This window comes from Chlorocebus sabaeus, chromosome 13 (assembly GCF_047675955.1).
Source record: "Chlorocebus sabaeus isolate Y175 chromosome 13, mChlSab1.0.hap1, whole genome shotgun sequence".
NCBI classification, from domain to species: domain Eukaryota; kingdom Metazoa; phylum Chordata; class Mammalia; order Primates; family Cercopithecidae; genus Chlorocebus; species Chlorocebus sabaeus.
In genome coordinates this window covers 63308355-63332703 of record NC_132916.1, presented here as the reverse complement: position 1 = coordinate 63332703, position 24349 = coordinate 63308355, and the positions used below count along the sequence as shown (strand labels likewise).

The 24349-nt window shown below is 39.5% G+C and overlaps 2 protein-coding genes across 2 annotated transcripts in view; both read right to left on the bottom strand.

Moving 5' to 3' along the window:
- ECT2L (epithelial cell transforming 2 like) overlaps window positions 1–5283 on the bottom strand; it is a 110066-nt gene extending 104783 nt beyond the window's left edge. Inside the window, exon 1 of the mRNA XM_073022536.1 lies at window positions 2494–5283. The gene's annotated coding sequence lies outside the window, so the exon portion shown is untranslated. The remainder of the gene's footprint in view (window positions 1–2493) is intronic.
- A 78-nt stretch (window positions 5284–5361) lies between these two features.
- Window positions 5362–24325, bottom strand: CCDC28A (coiled-coil domain containing 28A). The gene is made up of 6 exons (XM_008006863.3): window positions 24092–24325; window positions 21726–21925; window positions 18422–18585; window positions 13303–13457; window positions 10289–10311; window positions 5362–5930 (listed from the first exon to the last, which is right to left on the bottom strand). The coding sequence occupies exons 1-6, from the start codon at window positions 24314–24316 to the stop codon at window positions 5876–5878; spliced, it is 822 nt and encodes a 273-aa protein (XP_008005054.1). The 5' UTR covers window positions 24317–24325; the 3' UTR covers window positions 5362–5875.
- Window positions 24326–24349: the final 24 nt, after the last annotated feature.

The following is a 24349-nucleotide window of genomic DNA, read 5'->3' as shown; positions in this document are numbered from 1 at the left end:
CGTGGCTGACTATCCTTTACAACAGGTATATTGATGAGGAACTCAGAAATTGACATTGGCACTTCTATGCTTAGTCAAAAGAAGGATGGGGCTTGTTGTGTGACAACCTGTGATATGGTAGAATAATAAAAAATATATATATTGGTCTTTGTCCCTGGTTCCTGACATAGAGCTCCTAAAACTCTTGTAGATACGGATGCTAGGATAATCTTTTGTTCTAATATTTGGTTTTTGACCCCAGTTCCTGACACAGAGCTCCAAAATCCCTTGGAATTTCCTGGGTGATAGGAACATCTTTTGTTCAGATGAAGTGAATCTTGGTGAACCCCTAGATAGCTTTAGGATGGGGGTTGGTTACCAGGGAAACCAACCATGTGATTATGCAGCTGGAACTTTCAGCTCCATCTTGTGACCTCTGGGGAGGAGAAAAGGGCTCAAGTTGAGTGATCACCAAATGGCCAATGATATCATCAATTGTGCCTATGAATGAATCCTCCATTAAAATCAAGATTCAGGGATGTTTGAGATAGCTGAACATATGGAGGGGCTGAGAAGGCATGGAAGTTCCATACCCTTGCCCACATACCTTTCTCTGGGCATCTCTTCCATCTGGCTATTCATCTGTGTCCTTTGTAATATCCTCTATAGTAAATGGGCAAACATAAGTAAAGTGTTTCCTTGAATTCCGTGAGTCACTCTAGCAAAGTAATCAAACCGGAGGAGGGGCTTGTGGGAACCCAGATTTGTAACTGGTTGGTTAATCATAAACAACATATAGTCACAACCTGGGACTTGTGATTGGCATTTGAAATGGGGGACAGTCTTTTGGGACTGAGCCCTTAACCTATGGGATCTGACACTAACTCCAGGTACACAATGACAGAGCTGGGTTAAATTATAGGACATAGAGTTGGTGGCCACTGGAGAATTAGTTGTCAGTGGGAAGAAATTCCCATACATTTTGGTGACAAGAGGTGAAGGGCAGTATGGAGTGTGTGAGAGTAAAGAGAAAAGAGAGTTTTGTTGTTGTTGTTTTTTTTTCCCCTCTCAGAAAAATCAAAGCCCAATTAAAAGATGAAACGGCTGAACAATTGCCAGCCCATATAGAGAGCTAAATCCTCACTGGGATCACACATGATGTCAATTAACTGTGTTTCCACAGGTGATCCGTTACACAGGTGGAGAAATGCAAGTTAGTCTGGTCCTTCTCCACTACAGTAGACAGAGTGGCTTAGAAATTAAAACATTGCTCCTTGGCAGAGGTATGTACCTACATTCGCATACTTCTGCAATTCACACATACAAATTGTGCAATGATTCCTTTCTTTGATTATCAAAAATTTACTTCCTTAAATATGCCTCCAAAAAGGTTATCTGGTTCTAAAGATTGCACAAAAAAAAAAAAAAAAACGGGAGTAGAAGAAAAGTGTGATTGCTGAAAAAGCAGAAATGAAAGACAATTCCAGTTGAGTTAAATGTTCCACATTTAGGGCATGTAAAGATACATGCCAGTATATAATTTTTATTAAGTACACACTAAGCAATGGATAACGAAAATAATGGCGTGTTTTGAGGAAACCCGGGCTATTGATAGTACAGGTGGTGACAGAAAATACCATACTTGTGCTGGTATTTTGAAATGGTAGATGTGCTCACTGATTTATAAGTTTAAAGCTATAAAATTAAAGCACGCTGTAACAAACAAGATGCAACTGTTGCTATAAAACTTCCAAGTCCTTAACCCTTCTTCCTCCCACTGAAATAATTGTTTTTAGAGCATGATTTTTGAGGTTTCTGTGGAGCACAAATGTCAGTTCCTGCAGAACAGACTGTAGCGGGCTTGCATACAGTTGCATGGGTTGCAGTGAACTTTAATACTGATGATGTCAGGATATTCTGTTCTGATACATATGCAAAGTTTATTAATAAGCACAGCATCGGTATTTTTAAATCGGTAAATATTTTAAAGTACCACTGTTTTATTTATCCTGTTCGTCAAATCTTAGCATATTCACTCTTAGAGCTATCCTTATAACCACGACCTGTATTCACAGTAGATTTTTTGTATTTCTCCTTCATTCCCCCAACCCAGCCCCCACCCTACTGCCTACATTTTTGGACCCCATAAGGAGGAAAGGGGGCAAGAACTGTCAGAAGGAAGAAGGCCTATGAAAATCAGCGTTTTCCAAAGTGCTCAAGAACTTTACTTCGATCCCAAATCAGTTCTCTGGAGGAGGTAAGAGTTTATTTGCCATGGCCCGATGCAAACCCTACCCTACGCGCGGATTTTGTTCCTCCCCAGAGCCTCTTGAGAGTCTTGGTTAATTCCTAAGCTGCTAACAGACTCCAGGGTCCCGGAGGGAGAGCCCTGCGCCCCTCAGCGCTGCTTAGGGTCTTCCTGGGCGGCTGCACTGGGAAACTAAGCTGGCCCAGGCGATGTGCCCCGGGCGGCCCCAAGAAAAAGAGGAGCGGCTCAGAAGCCACGGGCTTTACCTCTGGGAAGTGGCCATGAGGCCCGGCATGGTGGCGGCTGTCTTCTCTTGAAACCGTGCAGTGAAAATCGAGTGCGCCCTCACCGGCACGCAGCTCCGGAGAGGGGTGGGGCAGGGACAGGGTCATCTCCATAGGGACCCAACAACACTGAGCCGCCACCCCGCCCCAGCGGCAGACCTGGACCTCCCCAGCTGCAGTGTGCAGAGCCGCCCGCCCCGTGCGGGCCACCGCCCTTCTCTCCGCAGTCGCAGCGCGAGGCCAGCTAGGTTCGGGTCCCGGCTCCTTTCCCCGTCCCCAGGGAGCTTGCCGTGGGAAAAAGCTTTCGTGGGGTCCTGTGGGTCGCGGCACGTCTCGGAAGCCCTACGAGGTGTCCAGCAGAGGTGCTAGACCCAAGGCCGTGGGACCCCAAGAAGAGACTCGGACACTGAAGCCAACATTTGCTTGATCTCAAACAAAGCCAGCGATGTTAATTAAGGCTGTGCTGAGGAAAGTGGAGTTTCTTATTTGTTGTCATGTTCATCTTCAGCAGATCCTGAGAAAATGTTAATATTTACTGCAGAATTACCAAGTTCAGCATTATACAGGAGGTACAAAAACAAAATCGCAAAAACAAAACCAAAAAACCCTTCCTCATTAGTTTCTGGTCAAAATGTCTTTTAAGTATTTATTGTGAAGCCTGTTTTTTTTTCTTTTGTATGTAATAGTTATGGCCATGAAAAGATGCTCACAATACATTACGTATAAAAAGCAGCTTAGAAAACCACCAGAATGGTACGATTTATTTTTTTTGCAACATGTTTAAGAAATCTGGGAGTATGTACACAAATAGGTTAAATGGTTTGCTCTGGTAGTTTTAAAAATCATCTGTAATTCAATTTTTTCTACAATGAATAAGCAACATCTATGTAATAAAAAAGTTTCATTCTAGTAAAGTTTCTTATGAGAGATGGGATCTTGCTATGCTGCCCAGGCTGGAGTGCACTATAGCCTAGGCAGCACAGCAACATCATTGTGCGCTGTATTTTTATTTTGATTTCAAATATATTTTTCTTTTTCATCTGTATGCCAGTAAAATCATCATCATGCACTATAGCCTAGAACTCCTAGGCTCAAGCAATCCTCCTGCCTCAGCCACCAGAGTAGCTGAAAGTACTGGTGCCTGTCACCAAACCAGGCCCTAAATTTTATTCTAATACAGGCACCGCATTTTTTCCTGTTGCCCTGGATATGTGTTTAAGGAGTGTGAAAGGATACAAATTAGATAAGCTAATATTTCACTACCTGGGACCCATCTGGGGCCCTGTGACACAAAGGGCAAATGAACCAAGTGAATAAACAAGGTCAATCCACTGCTCTGTCCCAACCCACAGGAACCAGCTTTTTGCTTTACTCTATCTCAGGACCAATCCAAGAAAAATTTCACATGACAAAGTATCCTTTCACTCTGTTAGACCCTAGAGTACTACCTTTTCCCCTTAAATCCCTATTCTCACAACCCAAATGAAGTTTCCTCCGTGACGCTGTAATTTTTAAAAGGGGTATTAAAAAGACCAATTAAATAAACTGATCAAAATACTTTGAATTCAGAAAGCCAAAAATTATTAAAATCAAAATTTGAAAAATATTCAATAAGTCCTCTCCTCCCCTCCCCCAATTAGGTGCTTATTTCTGTGGCCTGGAAACAAGGAGACAGAAGCATGAGCATCTTCTGCAACACAAAGGTAACCGAGCTATAAATAAGCAAAATGTGTTCTATCCATACCATGGAGTATGATTCAACCAAAAAAAGAAATGAAGTACATGCAATCACATGGATGAAGCTTAAATTCTTGAAAACATCATGCTAAGTAAATGAAACCAGTCACAAAAGGCCACGTATTGTATGATTCCATTTATACAAAATGTCTAGAATAGAAAATCCAGAGAGCTGGAAAGGAGGTTAGTGGCTGCCAAAGGCTGAGGGGCTTGGGGAACAAGGAGTGACTGTCAATGGGATTCTTTTTAGGGTGATGAAAATGTTCTAGAATTAGATAGATCACAGTGATAGGTATATAACTCTATGAATCTACTAACAATCACTGAATTGTACACTTTAAAGGGGTATATTTTATGACATGAATTATTGTTTCAATAAAGCTGTTTTTAAAAGGTGATGAAATGAATGTTTACTGAGCATTGCTGGTGTCAGCTCTTGTAATAGACATCTCTCTCTCTCTCTCTCTTTTTTTTTTGAGACAGAGTGTTGCTCTGTCGCCCAGGCTAGAGTGCAGTGGCGCAATTTCGACTCACTGCAACCTCTGCCTCCTGGGTTCAAGCAAGTCTTGTGTCTCAGGCTCCATGGTAGCTGGGATTACAGGAGCCGACCAACATGTCCAGCTAATTTGTGTGTATGTGTTTTTAGTAGAGGTGGGGTTTCACCATGTTGGCCAGGCTGGGTCTTGAACCCCTGACCTCAAATGATCCACCTGCCACAGCCTCCCAAAGTGTTGGTATTACAGACGTGAGCCACTGCGCCCGGCCTGTGCTAAGCATCCTATACGCCCTTTTTTACTTACTCCCCATATAACCACTACCAACTTGGTTACTGACCTCATTTTCTAGATTACAAAAAAAAAAAAAAACCCAACCTGAGTAAACGTGCATGAACACAAAGCTAAGCGGGGGCATAACGGGGATTCAAATTAACGTCTAAGTAACTTTAAAGCTCACATTCTTTCATCACACCAGTATTTAAATGTACACAAGGTACAGAATTTGCAAGGAAGTTCTAGAACCTCAAATTTTATAAACAGTTTACTTGTAAGGATTGAACCCTTGTATCGCCCAGATTGAAGACTACATGGGTTTCTTCAAAACAGACAACAGAGATTAATTTAAAACAACTACTTTATTAAAAAATAGCAAATCTCACAAATACTTATTTAATTTCTTATCACTGGCCATTGGAAAACACACCAACGTGTATACGGATTGTCTAACGTAAACTGAAGCTAGGCTGCCACAAGACGCCTGTGCATCATCAGCTTGCGATCAACACTGGAATAAGTTTGGTGAGCTCGGGAAAGAGAAATCCCTCAACCCCGTCAAGAACATTAGCACAATGCATTTCAAGTATAATCCCATAAGGCAACAATATGAAGCATAGCAGCACAATCTCTGCATCACATTTCCTGATTAAGCCTTCAACAAGGCCTAGGCCTCCAGTTATGGCGAATTATGGCGAGTCACATTTACTAAAAGCAGAATGTGAAAACGATCATTGCACTTGCACTTTAATTACTTTAATTCCTTGTTGTGGAAGATGATTCTGCTACTGGATTTGGCTGGAAAAGTAAAGACTGCTGCTTCTCTTCAAACCACAAGAAAGCAAACTGCATTCATTTTAGCTAGCAGAAGTATTTGGAACATCTTGTGCATCTGCCAAATGGAGTTTTTGTCTGAATTCATCAGTTAAGAAGATTTTCATTCTATAAGGGGTACTTCTTTTACATTTCTGAAAATTACATTCAGGAGCAAAGAGAAAGAGGTGTTTAAAACAGAGAGATGCTCAAAGGAAAAGCTCTTGTGTTGCTACTGAGACACTCAGATGGGGTAAGACAACTTTTAAACGTAGTAAATTATAGACAGAATTTGAAGACTCTTTTTTTTTTTTTTTTTTTTTTTTTTTTTTAATTTTAGAGATAAAGACTCACTTTGTTGCTCTGGCTGGAAAGCAGTAGTACGATCATACTTCACTGCAGCCTCAAACTCCTGGGCTCAAGCAACCTTCCCACCTCAGCCTCCCAAAGGCACATGCCAACACACCTGGCTAATTATTCTTTGTTAGAGATGGGGGAGGAGTCTTGCTATGTTGCCCAGGCTCGTCTTGAACTCCTGGCCTCAAGCAACCTTCCTGCCTCGGCCTCCCAAAGTGCTGGGATTACAGATGTGGGCCACACCTGGCCCAGAATTATTTTTAATGTGTCAATAATCATCTTCATAGTAAGGAGCTGATTAGAGACAAATATGACAAGACACTAGATTAAAAAAACCTTTTGAGAAGACACTACTTTATCATCTTTGGGAAAACAATTCTGTTTAAAAGTCCAAAAATAAAATCATTACGGCTCTAAAATCTTTTCTATAATTCTCTTAATTGTTCCTCAAGAAGACTGGAAATAGGACAGGAATCTTGCATGGATTACTCATCCTTTCTTACGACCACTGTCTTTCATTTTTCTCACTGACTTGTATTTATCCACCTGTTACTTCTTTTTCAAGACCCAATTGAATGATATGAATACTCTGAAGGCAACTAAATGCTTGCAATACATGTACGGCAGAGGTTGCAAAAATGTACACACACAAGCATTGCCATCAAAGATATTCTCGTCCAGTTGGAAGGCTGAGATTTAACACATGTAAAAATCAACAGATAATAATATAGGGCAGAATGCTAGGTTAAGATACAAATGAAATCCTTTATGGAAGTGGTCAGCTTGAATGTCATGTGATAAGGAGAACAAGGAGGTGAGAGTAAATTTAGGTAGGAGGTACAACCTGAACAAAGGCATTATGATGAGAATGAACATGATGTGTTTCTTGGGCATCCAGAAAACCAGCCTGAGGGGAATGAAAAAGAACGAAAAATACAACAGCATGTACAGGTTGTGACCAAATTATTAAGAACCTTTAAAATAGTTGACATGGTTTAAATAAATTAGTAAAAAATAGAAATGGCAGGAAGAAAGTGATGTTTCAAGAATATTAATTTTGTAGCAATGCCTAAAGTTTAGAGCAACACTGTCCAATAGAAATACTGGAATCACACCTGGAATCCCAGCACTTTGGGAGGCTGAGGTGGGAAGACTACTTGAGCCCAGGAGTTTGAAACCAATCTGGGCAACATAGCAAGAACCCATCTCTTAAAAAAGAAACAAACAAACGAACAAACAAAACCAAAAAAACAGCTGGGCATAACATACACCTGTAGTCCCAGCTACTCAGGAGGCTGAGGTGGGAGATCAACTGAGCCCAGGGAGTCGAGGCTGCAGTGAGCCATATCATGTCACTGCACTCCAGCCTGGTGACAGAGCAAGGCCCTGTCTCAAAAATATATATATAATATTTTAAGAGCTATTTCAACATGTAATCATTATGTAAATTGAGATATTTTATGTTCTTTTAAGGCTATTAAGTCTTTGAAATGGCTTAGTGGCTACTATATTGAACAGTGCAACTCTAGACCTGGAACAGAAAACTGAAAAAGTATGGACTCAGACGATGAGGTCCTGGATTATCATGTAGAGAGTGAAGGAAGAATAAAAGCAGAACTGATGATACTGATGGTGCCTGACAACTGTTATAAAGAGATGGCAAACAGACTTCATATCCAGATCCAGGCTCAGTGGCAGAGAATGCCATGTCTGATTACCAATGTCTGCCATGGTCCTCGAAGGCATTTTCAAATATTCTTGGAGACTGAATTAACAGAGGCAGTCATGACAGAGAGGGAAATTATGAGGGGAAAGTTTCAGTACTGAGAGAACACCTATTACAGGTGAGGAAACTATGGTTGCCAGATTTTGTTCAAGGTCACATGGCTGCCTACCAAGCATTCCAAAGCCTACACTGTTGTATTATATAGGGTATTATGCTGCCACGTTTGTGGTGGCTAAATTCCACCACAGGTTGAGTCACAGAAACTGGTAAAACAAAACAAAACAAAAAATTCTAAATGTTTAACAAAAACTCACAAAAAAGGGCTGGGCGTGGTGGCTCATGCCTGTAATCCCAACACTTTGGGAGGCTGAGGCGGGCAGATCACCTGAGTCGGGAGTTCAAGACCAGCCTGGCCAACATGGTGAAACCCCATCTGTACTAAAAATACAAAAATTAGCTGGGCATCGTGGCAGGCACCTGTAATCCCAGCTACTCAAAAGGTTGAGGCAGGAGAATTGCTTGAACCTGGGAGATGGAGGTTGCAGTGAGCAGAGATTATGCTACTGTTTCAGCCTGGGCAACTGGGCAAGACCCGTCTCAAAACAAACAAACGAAAAACCCACACAAAAGGATAGGAAATACTAAGTGTCATGGCAGAGAAAGAATATAAAGCATTGAAGGAATATAGTAAAAAGAACTTCTTGCAGGAAAAGCCCCTTGATTAACTCAAATCTTACCCCCTTCTTTAACTCTTTCTTGACAATAATCTTACATTAATCGCTCCCCACAGTTTATGTAGCACCTTATATTCTTCATCTGCAAAATGGAGGGCATAACACTACCTACTTCCAAGTAGGGCCAAATAAGATAATGCACATACCCTTTATACAGTACTGGGAAAATAGTAAGTATTCATGAAGATTAGCTATTAATTGCCATTACAGGACTTCTATATACTTCCCGATTTCTTTTGCCCAGGCTGGAGTGCAATGGCATGATCCCTACTCACTGCAACCTCCGCCTCCCAGGTTCAAGCAATTCTTCTGCTTCAGCCTCCCAAGGAGCTGGGATTACAGGCGCCCTCCACCACACCTGGCTAATTTTTGTATTTTTAGTAGAGACAGGGGTTCAAGATGTTGGCCAGGCTGGTCTTGAACTCCTGACCTCAAGTGATCCACCCACCTCAGCTTCCCACAGTGCTGGGATTACAGGCATGAGCCACTGTGCCTGGCCCCAATTTCTTAATTGTTGTTACTGCACAATTCAGCAGTTAATAACAGTATGAATATAATCTTATAGCAATAATAGTAATTTTTATACATATATTTTGGAAATTTTCACATATGCATCATCACATGTAGCAATTACCCTGTATTACAGAGAACACTCTGAGATGCTAAACAATTTGCCCAAGGTTACATGATCAAAATGTAGAACCAAACTTCAAAAATTAAATCTCTACAACCAGTATCCTTTCTATGTCAATAACTGGTTCAAAGGGAATGTCTTACCTCTCAAATTATTTTATAGGCAGGATCATTTCTCATTGTTCTTTTGTACCTTACCATTGTGCCTGTTATGTTCAAAAGTACATTTTGAAAAGTTCTTAAAATAATTGCTCTCAATTTAGATGTCAAAACCTGAATATTCTACAGGTGTCTTGGTGATCTCCTTTAAGTTAATCCTATAAAACACTAAGTACATTTAATTATGAAATGTCATTTCACAAGCTATGTAAGCATCCCTTGAAGCCTGCATTTTAATAATGTCTAGTTTTCAATTTTATGCACCTAAAATATCCTATGTGATGATATTAAATTAAGTATAGTATATATGTCTGAATATCTCACTGCTGGTTAGCCTCAGAATCTAAGCTTCAAAATAATTTACATAGCAACTAACCTAATCCTTAGTTCTCATGATAAAAAACAACAATTTGTCTTAAAAACTCAAAAACAGTACAAAGCAAAGTAGAACAAACCAGAAGCAAAATTTCAGTATAAAAAACAACAAGAAAATTCCATTTGGAACCCAAAGCAGGTAGGGAATGGTGCCTCAGGACTGTAATCCGAGCACTTTGGGAGGTTCAAGTGGGAAGATCGCTTGAGCCTGGGAGGTTGAGACTGTGCTGAGCCGTGATCATGGCACTGCACTCCAGCCTGGGCCACTGAGTGAGACCCTGTCTCTGAAAAAGAAACAAAAAAGAGAAAGAAAAGAAAAGAAAACCAAAGAGGAAGAGTGATGGCCCTAGGGAATAATACTATGTGTCTTTTCACCATATCTAAATAACACATCTTTCAAAAACTTGATTGAGACTATTCATCAGAAATTGTAAGTTGTAAACTTTTCACTGTTGATAGTAGGCAAAGGATACATGGAAGAATTCAATTCTTCTAACTGCAAAACAAATAAAAAAATTATTTTTAATTTTTATAAGATCAATATAAATAATTGTTAACTATTTGTTTTTAAATAAATTATTTTTCATTTAAGCTTTCTTGTGCTGGTCACAGTGACTCATGCTTATAATCCTGGCCCTTTGGGAGGCCAAGACGGGAGAACTGCTTGAGCCCAGGAGCTCCAGACTAGCCTGGGCAACATGGTAAGACCTCATCTCTACAAACAATAAAAAAAATTAGATAGATGTGGTGATGCACACCTGAGGTCCAGCTACTTACGAGGCTGAGGTGGGAGGATTGTTTGGGCCCAGGAGTTTAAGGCTGCAGTGAGCTCTGTTAGTGCCACTGCACTCCAGCCTGCGTGACAGAATGAGACACTGTGTCGGAAAAAAAAAAAAAAAGCTTTCTGTAAATGAAAAAGCAAAGTACTAAAGAAAAACCACTTTCAAAAAATTTTCAGGCTAAAAAATTCCTTTTTGCAAAAATAATTATAAAGTAGCATTAACATGTTTATGAAACAAGAATATGAGGAGAGAGGCCAGGCATGCTCTTGCCTGTAATCCCAGCACTTTGGAAGGCTGAGGGGAGAGGACTGCTTGAGTCCAGGAATTTAAGACCAGCCTGAGCAACATAACAAGACCCTGTCTCTACAAAAAAATAAAAAGAATATGAGCACAGAATGAAACCAGATTATAAAAACTGGAGTTTTATAAGTATTCCTAAAACCAGGCATAATAATCATCATCTCTAATAACAGTTTTTAAAAGAAAAAAATTGCCATTTTAATGATCAAAATCTTTAAAACCATCATAGATTACAAAAAGATTTCATGTCACTCAATTTTCTATATGAGGTAGAATTCATCACCCCTTGTCTTAGTCTGTTTGGGTTGCTATAACAAACACCATAAACTGGTGGCTTATAAACAATAGAAATTTACCTCTCATAGTTCTACAGGTAGGAAAGTTCAAAATTAAGAAGTCAGCAGATCTGCTGTCTCGGGAGGGCATGAACCACTTCCTGGCTCATGCAATAGGAGGGCTTTCTCCCCGTGTCCTCACTTGGTAGAAGAGGCAGCAGGTTTCTCTTGGGCCTCTTTTATAAGGACATTAATCACATTCTTGCCCGAATCACCTACCAAAGGCCCCATCTCCTCCTACCATCACTTTCTAAGTTAAGATTTCAACATATGCTTTCTGGGGAGGACATAAACACTCAGACCACAGCATTTTTATCTTATAGAAGGAAAAATCTGAATTATAAAAATGTTAACTAAATGGCTCAATGTTGTTCAGTTATAACCCAAATGCAAACACTGAACTAAACGAAGGCTTTCTGGTTTCAAATTCAGTGTTCTTTTCACTATACCACTGTTATTCTGCTAAATGTATAGCAAATTATACTTATTATCTGTTAAGAGGAAAAAAATGTAAAACATGAACTGGTAAGACCGGGCACTGTGGCTCACACTTGTAATCCCAGCACTTGGGGAGGCCAGAGTGAGCAGATCACTTGAGTCCAGGAGTTCAAGACCAGCCTGTACAACATGGTGAAACCCCACCTCTCCTAAAAACACAAAAATTAGCCAGGCGTGGTGGTGCGTGCCTATAGTCCCAGCTACTTGGGGGTGCTGAGGCAGGAGGATGGCTCAAGTTCAGGAAGTTGAGGCTGCAGTGAGCCGAGATGGCGTCACTGCACTCCAGCCTGGGTGACAAAGTGAGACACTGTCTTAAAAAACAAACAAATCATGAACTACAAATGGAAATACTTGCAAGACTGAATATGACAGACATGAAATAAAAAGATTATACACTCGAAATAGTGAAAGTATTGGCATACAAGTTCCCTCACATTTACTTATTCAAAAGAGAGAAAAACAGTAGAAATTAACCCTTTTTGTCAATGGTTAATAGGGAATCTAAAACTAACGTGTTAAATTCAATTTTTATTTATTTTTGTTCCAAAAAGGATTTAAAGAGGCAAATTTAATTAACATTTCTCAGTGTAATAATCATACCTCGTGTTATGTGCTAAACTGTGTACCCTCCAAAATTCATGTTTCAGTCCTCACCCCCAGTATCTCAGAATGTGAGTAGATTTGAAGACAGGGGTTTTAAAGAGGTAATTAAGTCACAATGAGGTTATTAGGGTAGGCACTCATCCAATGTGACTGGCAGGAAGAGCAAAGTTGGGCACTTGGCATAGAGGAAGAAGCCATGTGAACATGACGGCTACTACAAACTGAGAGGCCTCAGAAAAAATGCAACCCTGCCACCCTGGGCTCCAACTTTAGCCTCCGGAATTGTGAGAAAATAAATGTCTGTTGTTAAAGCCACCCAGTCTGTGGTACTTTGTTTTGGCAGCCCTAGCAAAGTAATACATATGGCAATGTACTAAATTAGCAGAAATACCAAATGTAGCTCTGTATTTAAAAACAAGTAACCACCACCTGAGTAAATAACACAACATGTATTAATCACATCAGGAAAGGTCTTTTTGACTACTATCTTCTGTATCTTAAGATTTTATTATTTCTGTACAGAAGCAAATATTTTGCTTTCAGATTTGCCAGCATCTGTATTCTGAGAATACATGCTTAGATGTAAATATGATAACTTCCTTGGAATATATTTCTTGAAAAAAAAAAGAGGAAAGTTTTTACAACATGGATGAAACTTGAACATTAAGTAAAATAATCCACTTAGGCCACATACTGTATAATTCCAGTGATATGAAATATCCACAATAGGCAAATCCATAAAGGCAGAAAGTAGAGTAGGGGTTGCTAGGGGATGAGAAGAGGAGAGAATTGAGAGGTACAGGGTTTCTTTTTGGGATGGTGAACATGTTCCGCAATTCAACAGCGATCTGCACAACACTGTGAATATGCTAAAAACCGCGTAATTGTATAAATTAAAATAGTTCAAAAGGTAAATTTTTTTGCAATAAAATTTTATTTTAAAGAACAAAGAAAAAGAATTACACTTACATCTGAGAGAAGCCTATCCAGATTGGAGTCACTGGCTGTTTTTCTCTTATCCTCAGGAAGTTCCTCTAACTCCCCATAGAGCTCCAAATTCAAGCGCGCTAATTTCTCCTGCATTCCCCGAACATGTTCCATCTGTTCAATGGAACATTCATTTCCTTGGGAACATTCCAGAACATTAATAATGATTAGGACAGTTCAAACTAACAGCATTGAGTAAAAACACTTAAACTCTAGGTGCTCTAAAAGAAACAGGTTTTCTTTCTTCTGTAAATTAGATAATTATTAATATTTTCTGTGTTTAATAACAAATCAAATTTCTGACCAGGAAAACAATGACCAACCTAAGAAATGACCTTGGGTACTAAAGAAAATCATATAGGAAATATTTCAGGCCAGGCGTGAAATATTACAGGCTCATGCCTGTAATCCCAGTACTTTGGGAGGCTGAAGCAGGTGGATCATGAGGTCAGGAGATCGACACCATCCTGGCCAACATGGTGAAACCTAGTCTCTACTAAAAACACAAAAGTTAGCTGGGCATGGTGGCGCACGCCTGTAGTCCCAGCTATTCGGGAGGCTGAGACAGGAGAATCGCTTGAACCCAGGAGGCAGAGGTTGCAGTGAGCTGAGATTGCACCCCTGCACTCCACCCTGGCAATAGAGTGAGACTCGGTCTCAAAGAAGAAAGAAAGAAAGAAAAGCATATAGGAAACATTTCTTTTTAAAAAGCAAAATCAGGCTGGGTATGGTGGCTTATGCCTATAATCCCCACACTTTGGGAGGTTGAGGCAGTAGGACTGCTTGAGCCCAGGAGTTCAAGACCAGCCTGGCAACATGGCAAGACCCTACCCCTACAAAAATATTTTTAGAAAAACACATTAGGTAGGCATGGTGGTGCATCCCTCTGGTCCCAGCTACTCAGGAGACTGAGGCAGGAGGATTGCCTGAGCCCAGCAGGTGAAGGTTGCAGTGAGCTATGTTCAAGCCACTGTACTTAAGCCTAGGTAACAAGAGTGAGACCCTGTCTCAAAAAAAAAAAAAAAAAAAAAAAAAAAAAAGAAAGAAAGAAAATCATCCCTTAAGTAGAGAAAATATGTTTTCTTCAACAGTAACATAATATGTAGAAGCAAAACAGAACCATCTAATCATGTCATTTGACAACTACCATTTTAACTGAGTGACTCAACATTTTATAATAAGTTGAGTGAAATTAACAGTTCTAGGCCCAAGTGGCTCATGCCTGTAATCCTAGCACTTTGGGAGGCCAAGGCTAACGGATCCCTTGAACCCAGGAGTTCGACATCACCCTGGGCAACATGGTGAAACCTCGTCTCTACTAAAAATACAAAAAATCAGCCAATTAGCCAGGCGTGGTGGCATGTGCCTGTAATCCCAGCTACTTGGGAGGCTGAGGTGGGAGGATCACATAAGCCTGGGGAGGTTGAGGCTGCACTGAACCATGATCACACCACTGCACTCCAGCCTGAGTAACAGAGCGAGACCCTGTCTCAAAAAAAAAGAAAAAAAAAATAGAGTTCTGGCTGGGCACGGTGGCTCACACCTGTAATCTTAATACACTTTGAGAGGCCAAGGTGTGAGAACTGCTTGAGTCCAGGAGTTGAAGACCAGTCTATGAAACATGGCAAAACCTCATCTCTATAAAAAATACAAAAATTAGCTAGGTGTGGTGCTGTATGCCTGTAGCACCAGCTACTTGGGAGGCTGAGGTGGGAGGATGGCTTGAGCCCAAGGAGGCTGAGGCTGCAGTGAGCTGTGATAGTACCACTGCACTCCAGCCTGGGTGACAGAGAGAGACTCTATCTCAAAAAGAAAAAGTTCAATAATGACTTCAAATGTGAATCATTTTGCCAACCAATTATGTATTCTTCCTTTAAGAAATATTAATAAAAATATTTATGAAGCATGAAAAATGTTATGAAGCATGAGCAACACTATGTCATATTTTTAATTGTATATACAGTTGTCAAGACAACTTAATGGCTAAAGGATAGGTCTTACATTATGTATTGACCAAGAGTCCTCTGAAGTGACATTATCTGCCCAGAGCAACTAATTTATACACATAACATATTATCTTTTCATTCAGTTTAATTACAGACTCTGTAATCCCTTGACAGTATAATTTTTTCAAAAAAAACCTTTCTATTTTTTCTAAAGGTACTATACAGGTAAAATATACCTCAGCTAAAGTTGAAGTACATATCCTGAATAAACATGAATTAATGTAAATTATACTAGTTTCCTCTAGTCAGCTTTACAACATCTTCATAAATGGACTATACTATATTATGTTAAGGACTACTAATGTTGAAGCTAGTTATGGCTCTCTCAAAATCGTCCTTTCTTCACAGTAAAATATGTCATATTTCCTCTATTTTAGTCACGATTTTCAACATTAGTAACCTGGAAGGTCAAGTGGAAGAAAGAGAAATATCTCAAGATATGTGTTTGTGTGTATGTATGTTTGTGTATATGTATGTAAATGTACAGTAAAAATATAAAGAGGTAGAAATCATACGGGAAAAGATGAGAGTCGGAGGACGGATCAGGGTGACCCACCATGAGAACAATAGAAGCTTCAGAGGCTAAAAAGGAAGAGATGGAAGAAAAATAATAAACAATAGAAAATATGTTACGTGAGATGAAAGATGAGTCAGCAGATATGAAGGGCTCACTGATTCCCAGGCAGATTGATGAGAAAAGACACAGTCCTAAGCATATCCTGGAAAATGCCTAACCTTTAAAGATAAAAGAAAAACATCTTTTAATCATCGAGACAGAAAAATATAAATTACCTGCTAAGAAAGAATCTGACTGGCAATGGAATTCTCATCTGCAACACTTATTATGAAGAGTAATCAGTAGGATAACAGACAAAGACAAGAAAGGACTTCAATCCAAAAACACAGAGGCAACATAGAGTAGGGGAGGAAAGGTGCTGGGAAAAGCAAAGACATGGAAGTGGTCCAGAGATTACATCTCAAGGGTAGGAGGGAAGAATGGAAGAGAGGGGAAGTGAAAATACTCTGAAGATACCGCCTTACTGGGATGGGCTGAAGCAAGGAGGTAGGGGTACAATAAAGTATTTTTGTGAAATAAATAATGTGCTTTTAATGTCTTCTTTTCAAATATTAGCATAACCAAGACTGGAAACCCAGAAACTATAAAAAAAAAGATACAGACATGTTTAAGAATGCAAAAAGTAAAAATTTTCACAAAGTTAAATATGCCATAAACAAAGTGCACAGACACAACAAATTTGGTAAACAAAAATAAATACATAATAGAGGTCAGAGGGTTAGTATCTAAAACATAAAGGGCTCTTTACAAGTGACAATGAAAGGATAAATAACCAAGTAGAAAACTGACAGAAGGTCCTGAAAAGGATCTATCAAACAATCTACCAAACACACATGGATCTTCAAACTCAATTGCAATAAAAGACATCTCACTTAACACCAAGAGACAGGCAAAAATTAAAAGACGAATAATACCTACTGCTTGGTGGGAATTCAAGGAAAAGCATTCTTTCATAAATTGTTTATGGAACCTAGAAGTGCAGTATTGTTTTTCTTTGCAAAGCAATCTGCATACTTCTATTAAAGTTAAAATTACATATATACTTTGACCCAGCAATCCCACTCATGAGAATCAATCCCAGAAGAATAGAAGCACCAGCCTAAAGATCTATGTAAAAAGATGTTCACTACGCCATTGTGTTTGGTGGCTCAAAATAAGAAACAAAGTAATGCCTCTCAATAGGGACATGGCTGAATAAACTAGAGTATATTCACAACTTGGAATATTATGTTGTCATTAAAAAAGAATGAACTAGAACCATCCTAGGTGCATTAGAGAGATTTCCATCAGATATTCTTTAGTGCAGGAAAGCAAGATACAGAATATCTTATATAAGATACCTTTTGTATTAAATAATGAAAATAAAAATATGAAAAGATATATACCTGGATTGTTAACAAATGGTTGGGATGAGGGGAAGTGGAAATAGCAGAAGGGATAAGGGAGGGAATAGGGAAGTCAAATAATAAAAACATGGGGAAGGGAAAGAATACTTTAAAAAATCAATACGTATGTGGACATTTATGCATTTGCATAAGATTATGCATCTTCTAAAAAACTGGGGGGAAGTTAAAAAAAGTTTTTAAAGATTATGCATATTATTGAAATTGCCTTTTAAAATATTGAGAAATAGGCCAGGTGTGGTGGTTCATGCCTGTAATCCCAGCACCTTGGGAGGCTGAGGTGGGCAGATCAGGAGGTCAGGAGATGGAGATCATCCTGGCTAACATGGTGAAACCCCATCTCTAGTAAAAATACAAAAAATTAGCCAGCCGTGGTGGCACACGGCTGTAGTCTCAGCTACTTGGGAGGCTGAGGCAGTAGAATAACCTTGAACCTGAGAGGCGGAGGTTGCAGTGAGCTGAGATTGCGCCATGGCACTCTAACCTGGGTGATAGAGCCAGACTCTGTCTCAAAAAAAAAAACATCGGGAAATACTCTTATCATTAGAAAAAGCTTACAAATAAGTTCCAAACTGCACATGAAAAATCTATCTTTTGTGAACTCTGTGACTATCAAAAAATACCTATTCAGAATTTTTAATGGGACAATCAGTTAACTATTCTTATATCCTCATGAAAAAACAAGAAAACTAGATTCTTTTAATTCCTAACTTTAAATCAGGAATCCTGGGAAAGAAACAAGTTTAAGCTTAGGAGGGTAAGGGAAAATGATCTTGATAGTTTCCAAATGAAGACACTAAGTCTAAAATATTTTAACTGACCAAGACTGTCCCTCTTATTTGTTAAACCTGCAAGATACTTATTCCATAATAGCAATCCTACTTTAACATTTCAACTAACCCTCCCTCTTTAAAAAAAAAAAGAAAAGTTTTTCCCAGAAGTTTTAGAAGGCAAATTATATTCTAAGACAAAATCTAGGATGATTGCCTTTATGCCTGTGGGTTGTTTTTTTCTTAAAAGAAACTGGCACTTTGAAAAGGAGAGTAAAATACACACAGAAAGTAGGATGCAAACATCTTAGAGAAAAAAATAGTAGAGAAACATCTACTGCTTACCAAATGCTTGAAGTTTTCCAGAGTGGAAATCATTCAAAAGACTGAGCAGCCCTCTCTCCATCTCCTGAACATCTGAGACATCAGTGAGGAAGGAGTGCTGAATTGGAGTTGACTGAGCGCCTTTTCCCTCTCCGCCCTGAGGTTTGGTCTTTTCTTTCATCACTCTGTGAAGACGATGCAATTAACTTTAATTCTATCTTTTTAGGCTATTCTAGATTAAGCTTCTGCTGAATTTTTTAGTGAAGTAAATGGAATTTCCCTTAAAAGCCAGAAATCAAATAGTCAATACTAAATAAAACCAGAAACTCCAAGCCAGAAATCAAAAGAAAAAATAGGTTGTGAAAAACCTCAAACAAATGTATAAAATATAACTACAAAGGCATATAAAAAGTTTGATTAAAGCATTTATATAATATGCTAATTCTTTGGACTGCAGAAAAGAAAACTTGTCTCTATTATCCTATGTTTTACATTTCATTTCTCAGTAAAACATATTACACCTTTCCCTTCTAATCTTTATTTGTTCCTTGAACTCTCAGTAGTTCTACAAGTGGTTATGGGGTCCCTACTCTATAGCCGACGTTATCCACAAACGCCAGTCTAAGGAGAGGGGAAGATATTTAAATTCATAATCACCATGTAATGGAATACTAAAAACTTGTTATCATCCTTGACTCCTCCAACTTCCCAAGGCTCCTACGTGCAGTCGTGAAGTCCTATCAATTATACCCACAAAATATCTAATCTCTCCAGTTCTCTTTCTCCCCTGCCGCCATCCCATCTCCTAACCAAAGCACTTCCCAACCAGTCTCCCTATCTCTGTGTGTGATCCCTGATCTCCCTTCTCTCCCCACTGGGCAGCCAAGTCCATTTCTAAAAAGTAAAATCAGATCATATAATTTGCTTAATTAAAAATGCTTCAGTAGGCCAAGCACAGTGGCTCATGCCTGTAATCCCAACAGTTTGGGCAGCCCAGACAGGAGGATGACCTGAGGTCAGGAGTTCAAGACCAACCTGGCCAACATGGCGAAACCCTGTCTCTACTAAAAACATAAAAATTAGCCTGGTGTGATGGCGCACACCTGTAGTCCCAGCTACTCAGGAGGGTGAGGCAGGAGAATCCCTTGAACCCAGGATGTGGAGGTTGCAGTGAGCTGAGATTGTACCCCTGCACTTCAGCCTAGGTGACAGAGCGAGACTCCGCGTCCAAAAAAAAAAAAAAAAAACTTCAGTAGCTTTGCATTGCCTGCTGAATATAATCTAATACCCCTAAGAAACCCTATCCTCCCTTGTCTATGCTCTAGACACTGAATCTCTTTAGTTTCCTAGAAATCCATTCTCTTATCTTCTTACGTGCTAATCCTCTGCCTACATTAGCATCCTTCCACTTACTGCCATCTTTGGCACACTACCTCCCACACATCTTCAAGTCTCAGTTTAAATGCTTTTTCCTCAGGAGGGCCTTTTTGGAACCCCTAAATTAGTCCTTATTACACATATCTGGCATATACCAGGCTCTCAAATGCTTGAGTGATGATGTTATGTACACCGTGATACAGGAAGAGAGAGAAGCAGTTCGTTCAGCCTGGGGCCAACCAGAGAAGGCTTCCTAAAAGTGATAAGTGAGCAAAGACTTAAAGAACAAGTAGCGGTTAAATAGGCAAAATGGGAGAAAGAGTAATTTATCTTTATAACCCAATGCACACAACAAATCCCGATATGGAAGTATATTCAGTACTTAAATTTTACATAATGTTGAATGAAGACACCTTCAACACAGCTGTCCTCACCACAATAACGATAAGATAAATAGGGTATACCAGGAAAGGTAGGGGAGGGGGGAAAAAAGAAACAGACTATCATATGAAAGAAGTTTAGAATAGATACATTGTGGACAGTAGGTCAATAACAGTTCTTCCCAAAGCAAGGGCTGCGTTTTATATATTATATACATTATGTAATACCTTGTTACTCAAAGTGCTGCCCATGGCCCACAGAATCAATTTCACTTGTGAGCTTCTTAGAAATGCTCATCTGAAGCCCCCCATCCCACACTGATGCAGAATCTGTATTCTAAAAAAATCCCTGAAAGATCCATATTCACATTTTAAATCTGAGATAAACTATTACAGAGCACAAGGTTTCAGCATGACAAACGTATTTTTTTCTCTCAAATTTAGAAGTTTTCTCCACGTAAAGTTTCACATCATCAATTAATAACCCTCTCAGAAAACAAACACAAAAGATAAAACAAAAACCTGTTTATTCCTGCTTCAATGTTATTTCACACTCTCACTTTCTGTTAACATAATTCAACAATAAAGAAAGCACACAGTGAAATAATACTATGTGCAAAGGCCCACTGTAAGTACTGTCAGGCACACAATGACGATCCAGATAGTCCCGGCTCTCAGAAGCCGACATCTACAAGAGCGTATGGAAATAAAACCACCAGTAAAAATGACAATGATACAAATAAACTGCTTTTAAAAATATAGCAAAAGGAGTGATTACTTTTAAAATCTCTTGGTTTTCTTTTTCCACTGACTGTAAAGTTATTCAAAATCTGACCCTAATTAAACTCCTCCACGACAAAAACCCCATTCTGATCATTTATTTGAAGGAAATCTTCAAAACTCAAAACTCCTGTTTATCATTTGGTACTCATTGGAACACTTCTTTCAAATGTTCTCTTGTCTTTGGCTATGTCCCTTTTGTTTCCATAAAGAGAGATCTTCATCAAGGCAGTAATCTCATCTTTTATTACGTGTAAACCCAGTGGCTACAGAATGCAATAGGCATTTCCTTAGCTAACTTGCGAGGGTGAGACTGGATGTGAGCGTAAATTTATTTAATAATTAGAAAGAAGATTGACATTACACAACACTTTTTTTCTCTAAAGCTATAATCTTCCCTTCCAAATATCTAATACTATAAAATACTCACATACATATAACAGTAACATATAACATAGTTAAACTTGTCACTTGTTTCCTTTAAATATCCTGAATGCAAATGATGTTCACCAAATATTAATAATGACTATTTCTAGGTGGTAGAATTTTCGCATTTTGAATTTCTTCTTTGAATTTTTCCTGTGTTTGAATTTTTATAAAAAACACAAATTATTTATACAAAAACAATGACATCATTATTTTTTAGAAATAAAAACTGCAAGCTGGGTGTGGTGGCACACACCTGCAGTCACAGCCCCTCAAGACTAAAAAAGTGTTTTAAGAAGAAGTTGAGTCAGGACTTACTTCAATGGCATTTTACTGTGAACATGTAAAATAAAAGAATTCACCTTTTTAACTTTGGTCGCTGTGAAGTTGACTGTGATGCAGGATTTGAAAACCCTGTGCTTTTACTCACTGGAATGGTATTTTTTTTGGCATTGACAACCTGAGTACAGTGGGCACTAAAAGACTTAGGACTCCTCCTCTTCACTTTCCGCTCTTCCATTGTTTTAAGTTCCTTATTGCACCACGGCCAGCTTCTTAAGACCTAAATAAGGAAATAATACAATTATATATGTATGCTATAATATGCAAACATGAAAGAAATTCAAAGACCCATTTCACAGGTCAAAAGAGGATCAAGAATTCCAGAGGGCATAAGAGAAAGTTAGAAAATGGGTCTCTTAAGTTTAATCTACTCTACTATGTACCCATAAGCCCCTAGCAAAATTGTCTGGTAGACAGTTTTGTAGTTGTTGTTTTGTTTTTTACCATTTTCTTTATTCCCTCATCCTACAAATATTTACTGATTCTCTTCCACAAGCCAGACACCATTGTGGGCACTGGGGAGATGGCACTGAACAAAACAAGATGCTTGCCCTCAAGAAGCCTACATTTGACAAGGGGAACAATATATAAACAATAAACAAATGATCCACATAATATTCCCGGCCTGATTCAAGCTTCAGGTGGCCTTTAGGTCTCTCTTCCAAAATGTATGCTCAAGAAGAACCCACTAGATTCAAACAGATGTGTAACTGTCAGGGGGATTTTAATCAGCATTTAAAAAATCAAATAGAAGCCTTACTTCAAACTACTAAACGGAAATCAGTTTCTAGCTAGGGCTAATAATGATTCTAGCATGGTGATCAAAGGAAGTTCTAGAAAATCAAACTTGTTTGTTGCCTATTTTGAATATACTTTCTCTAACCATTTCCAAACAAACATGAATTTTATGATATATATTTGGTTTTACCCGTATCAAAAAAAAGTTAACAATGTGAAGTTACAGAGGGCCCTTCCATGGGGAATATGTGTAAGGCCTCCTAGTTACCCCTACACAATCCCCTTACTTTATGTATTAATCCGCTCTATTTTCTAACATCTATCTATTTAAAAATACCCTTCTGGCCGGGCGCAGTGGCTCATGCCTGTAATCCCAACACTTTGGGAGGCCAAGGCGGGCGGATGACAAGGTCAAGAGATCGAGACCATCCTGGCTAACACGGTGAAACCCCGTCTCTACTAAAAACACAAAAAAATTAGCCGGGCGTGGTGGCGGAGTCCTGTGGTCCCAGCCACTCGGGAGGCTGAGGCAGGAGAATGGCGTGAACCCGGCGGGTGGAGCTTGCAGTGAGCGGAGATCGCGCCACTGCGACAGAGCGAGACTCCGTCTCAAAACAAAACAATAAAAACAAGAAAACCTTTCCATATTTTATTTGCGCATAGTGTTAAATTTTTCTTAACTTCATTATTTCATGTAACGTAAGATAATTTATATAGCTATCTACCTCATCAGGTTGTAAATTGCCTTCTGGAAACATCAGGCCGTTTTTTGCATGTTGTGTTTAAGCATGCCATGACCATTCGAAAAGATTCAAACCCATTGCTGTCGCTTAAAATAATTATTTGAGAAATTCAATGAAATTTTTTTTTCTTTTGCCTGGACTTAGTGCCACTGGCACTGGAATTTAAACCACTCAGCTTAAATTGGCTGACGCTAGACAATCACAACTGGAGCTACAATACTTCCAAAGAAGAGGCTTTCTGGGAAAGGCTCCAGTGCCCAGTCTCTAATCCCAGATACCACTGGGTATCAATCCACTTAAACCTTGGCTAACAATTTTTCTTCTAAGAATAATTTTGGTAACAATAGTAATTCTGGTGTTGTTTCAACATGCAACACAAATGAAAGTCTGAAAGATGACTGAATAGAGACGATGGGATATTAGTTCTCTGAAGAGGCAAGAATCTAAAAATTTATGATACGCATAAACACGCTGGCCTGAAATTTCACGATGCTAATACGCATTTGGTGGTACAAGAGAAAAAAAAAAATCTAGGAAGTAAAGCAATGCAAATAAACCAATGGTGGTCTAAGCCACAATATTCTGGGGAGCCAGCACTCGCGATTTCCTCGTTTTTGGAAAGTCACACCTGTCACAAGAGCACTGAAACCCTTGTATATCAAACAGCAACGAATGTTTTAGAGAACGCATACGTAAACTGCTCATAGTTATTCACACAGTGGTTTTAAGTGCCAAGTCTTGCCTCCAAGCAGTACCCCTGGAGGTCCCTCTTGACATCACCTCACTCCCCTTCCCCAATCTGCCGAAGCGATGACCCTTCACCGCCCAGTACCCAGCAGTGACCAGAGTGGTGGGAAAGGCCTAAAGGGGCGGGTTGCGGAGGTTCCTCTGCTTCCACTACATACCTGAAGAAGGGTATTGGGGCCCCCTTCCGCAACCCGCAAAGACCCGACAGCCTCAGAAGCCACCGCCGCAGCCACAAACACAGCCCCGGTCACATCCCGGGACCCGCGCCTCGGCAGCTCCCTTTGTTTACGGAAGTGACGTGAGAGGCACGGCCTCCATGCCCCAAGCGGAAGCCCCGCCTTTTCCTGCTCCCCCAGTGTCACTCTTGTCTCCGCCCCCGGCATTTCATTGTTTCGCGTGTCCTGCCTTCAGCTGTA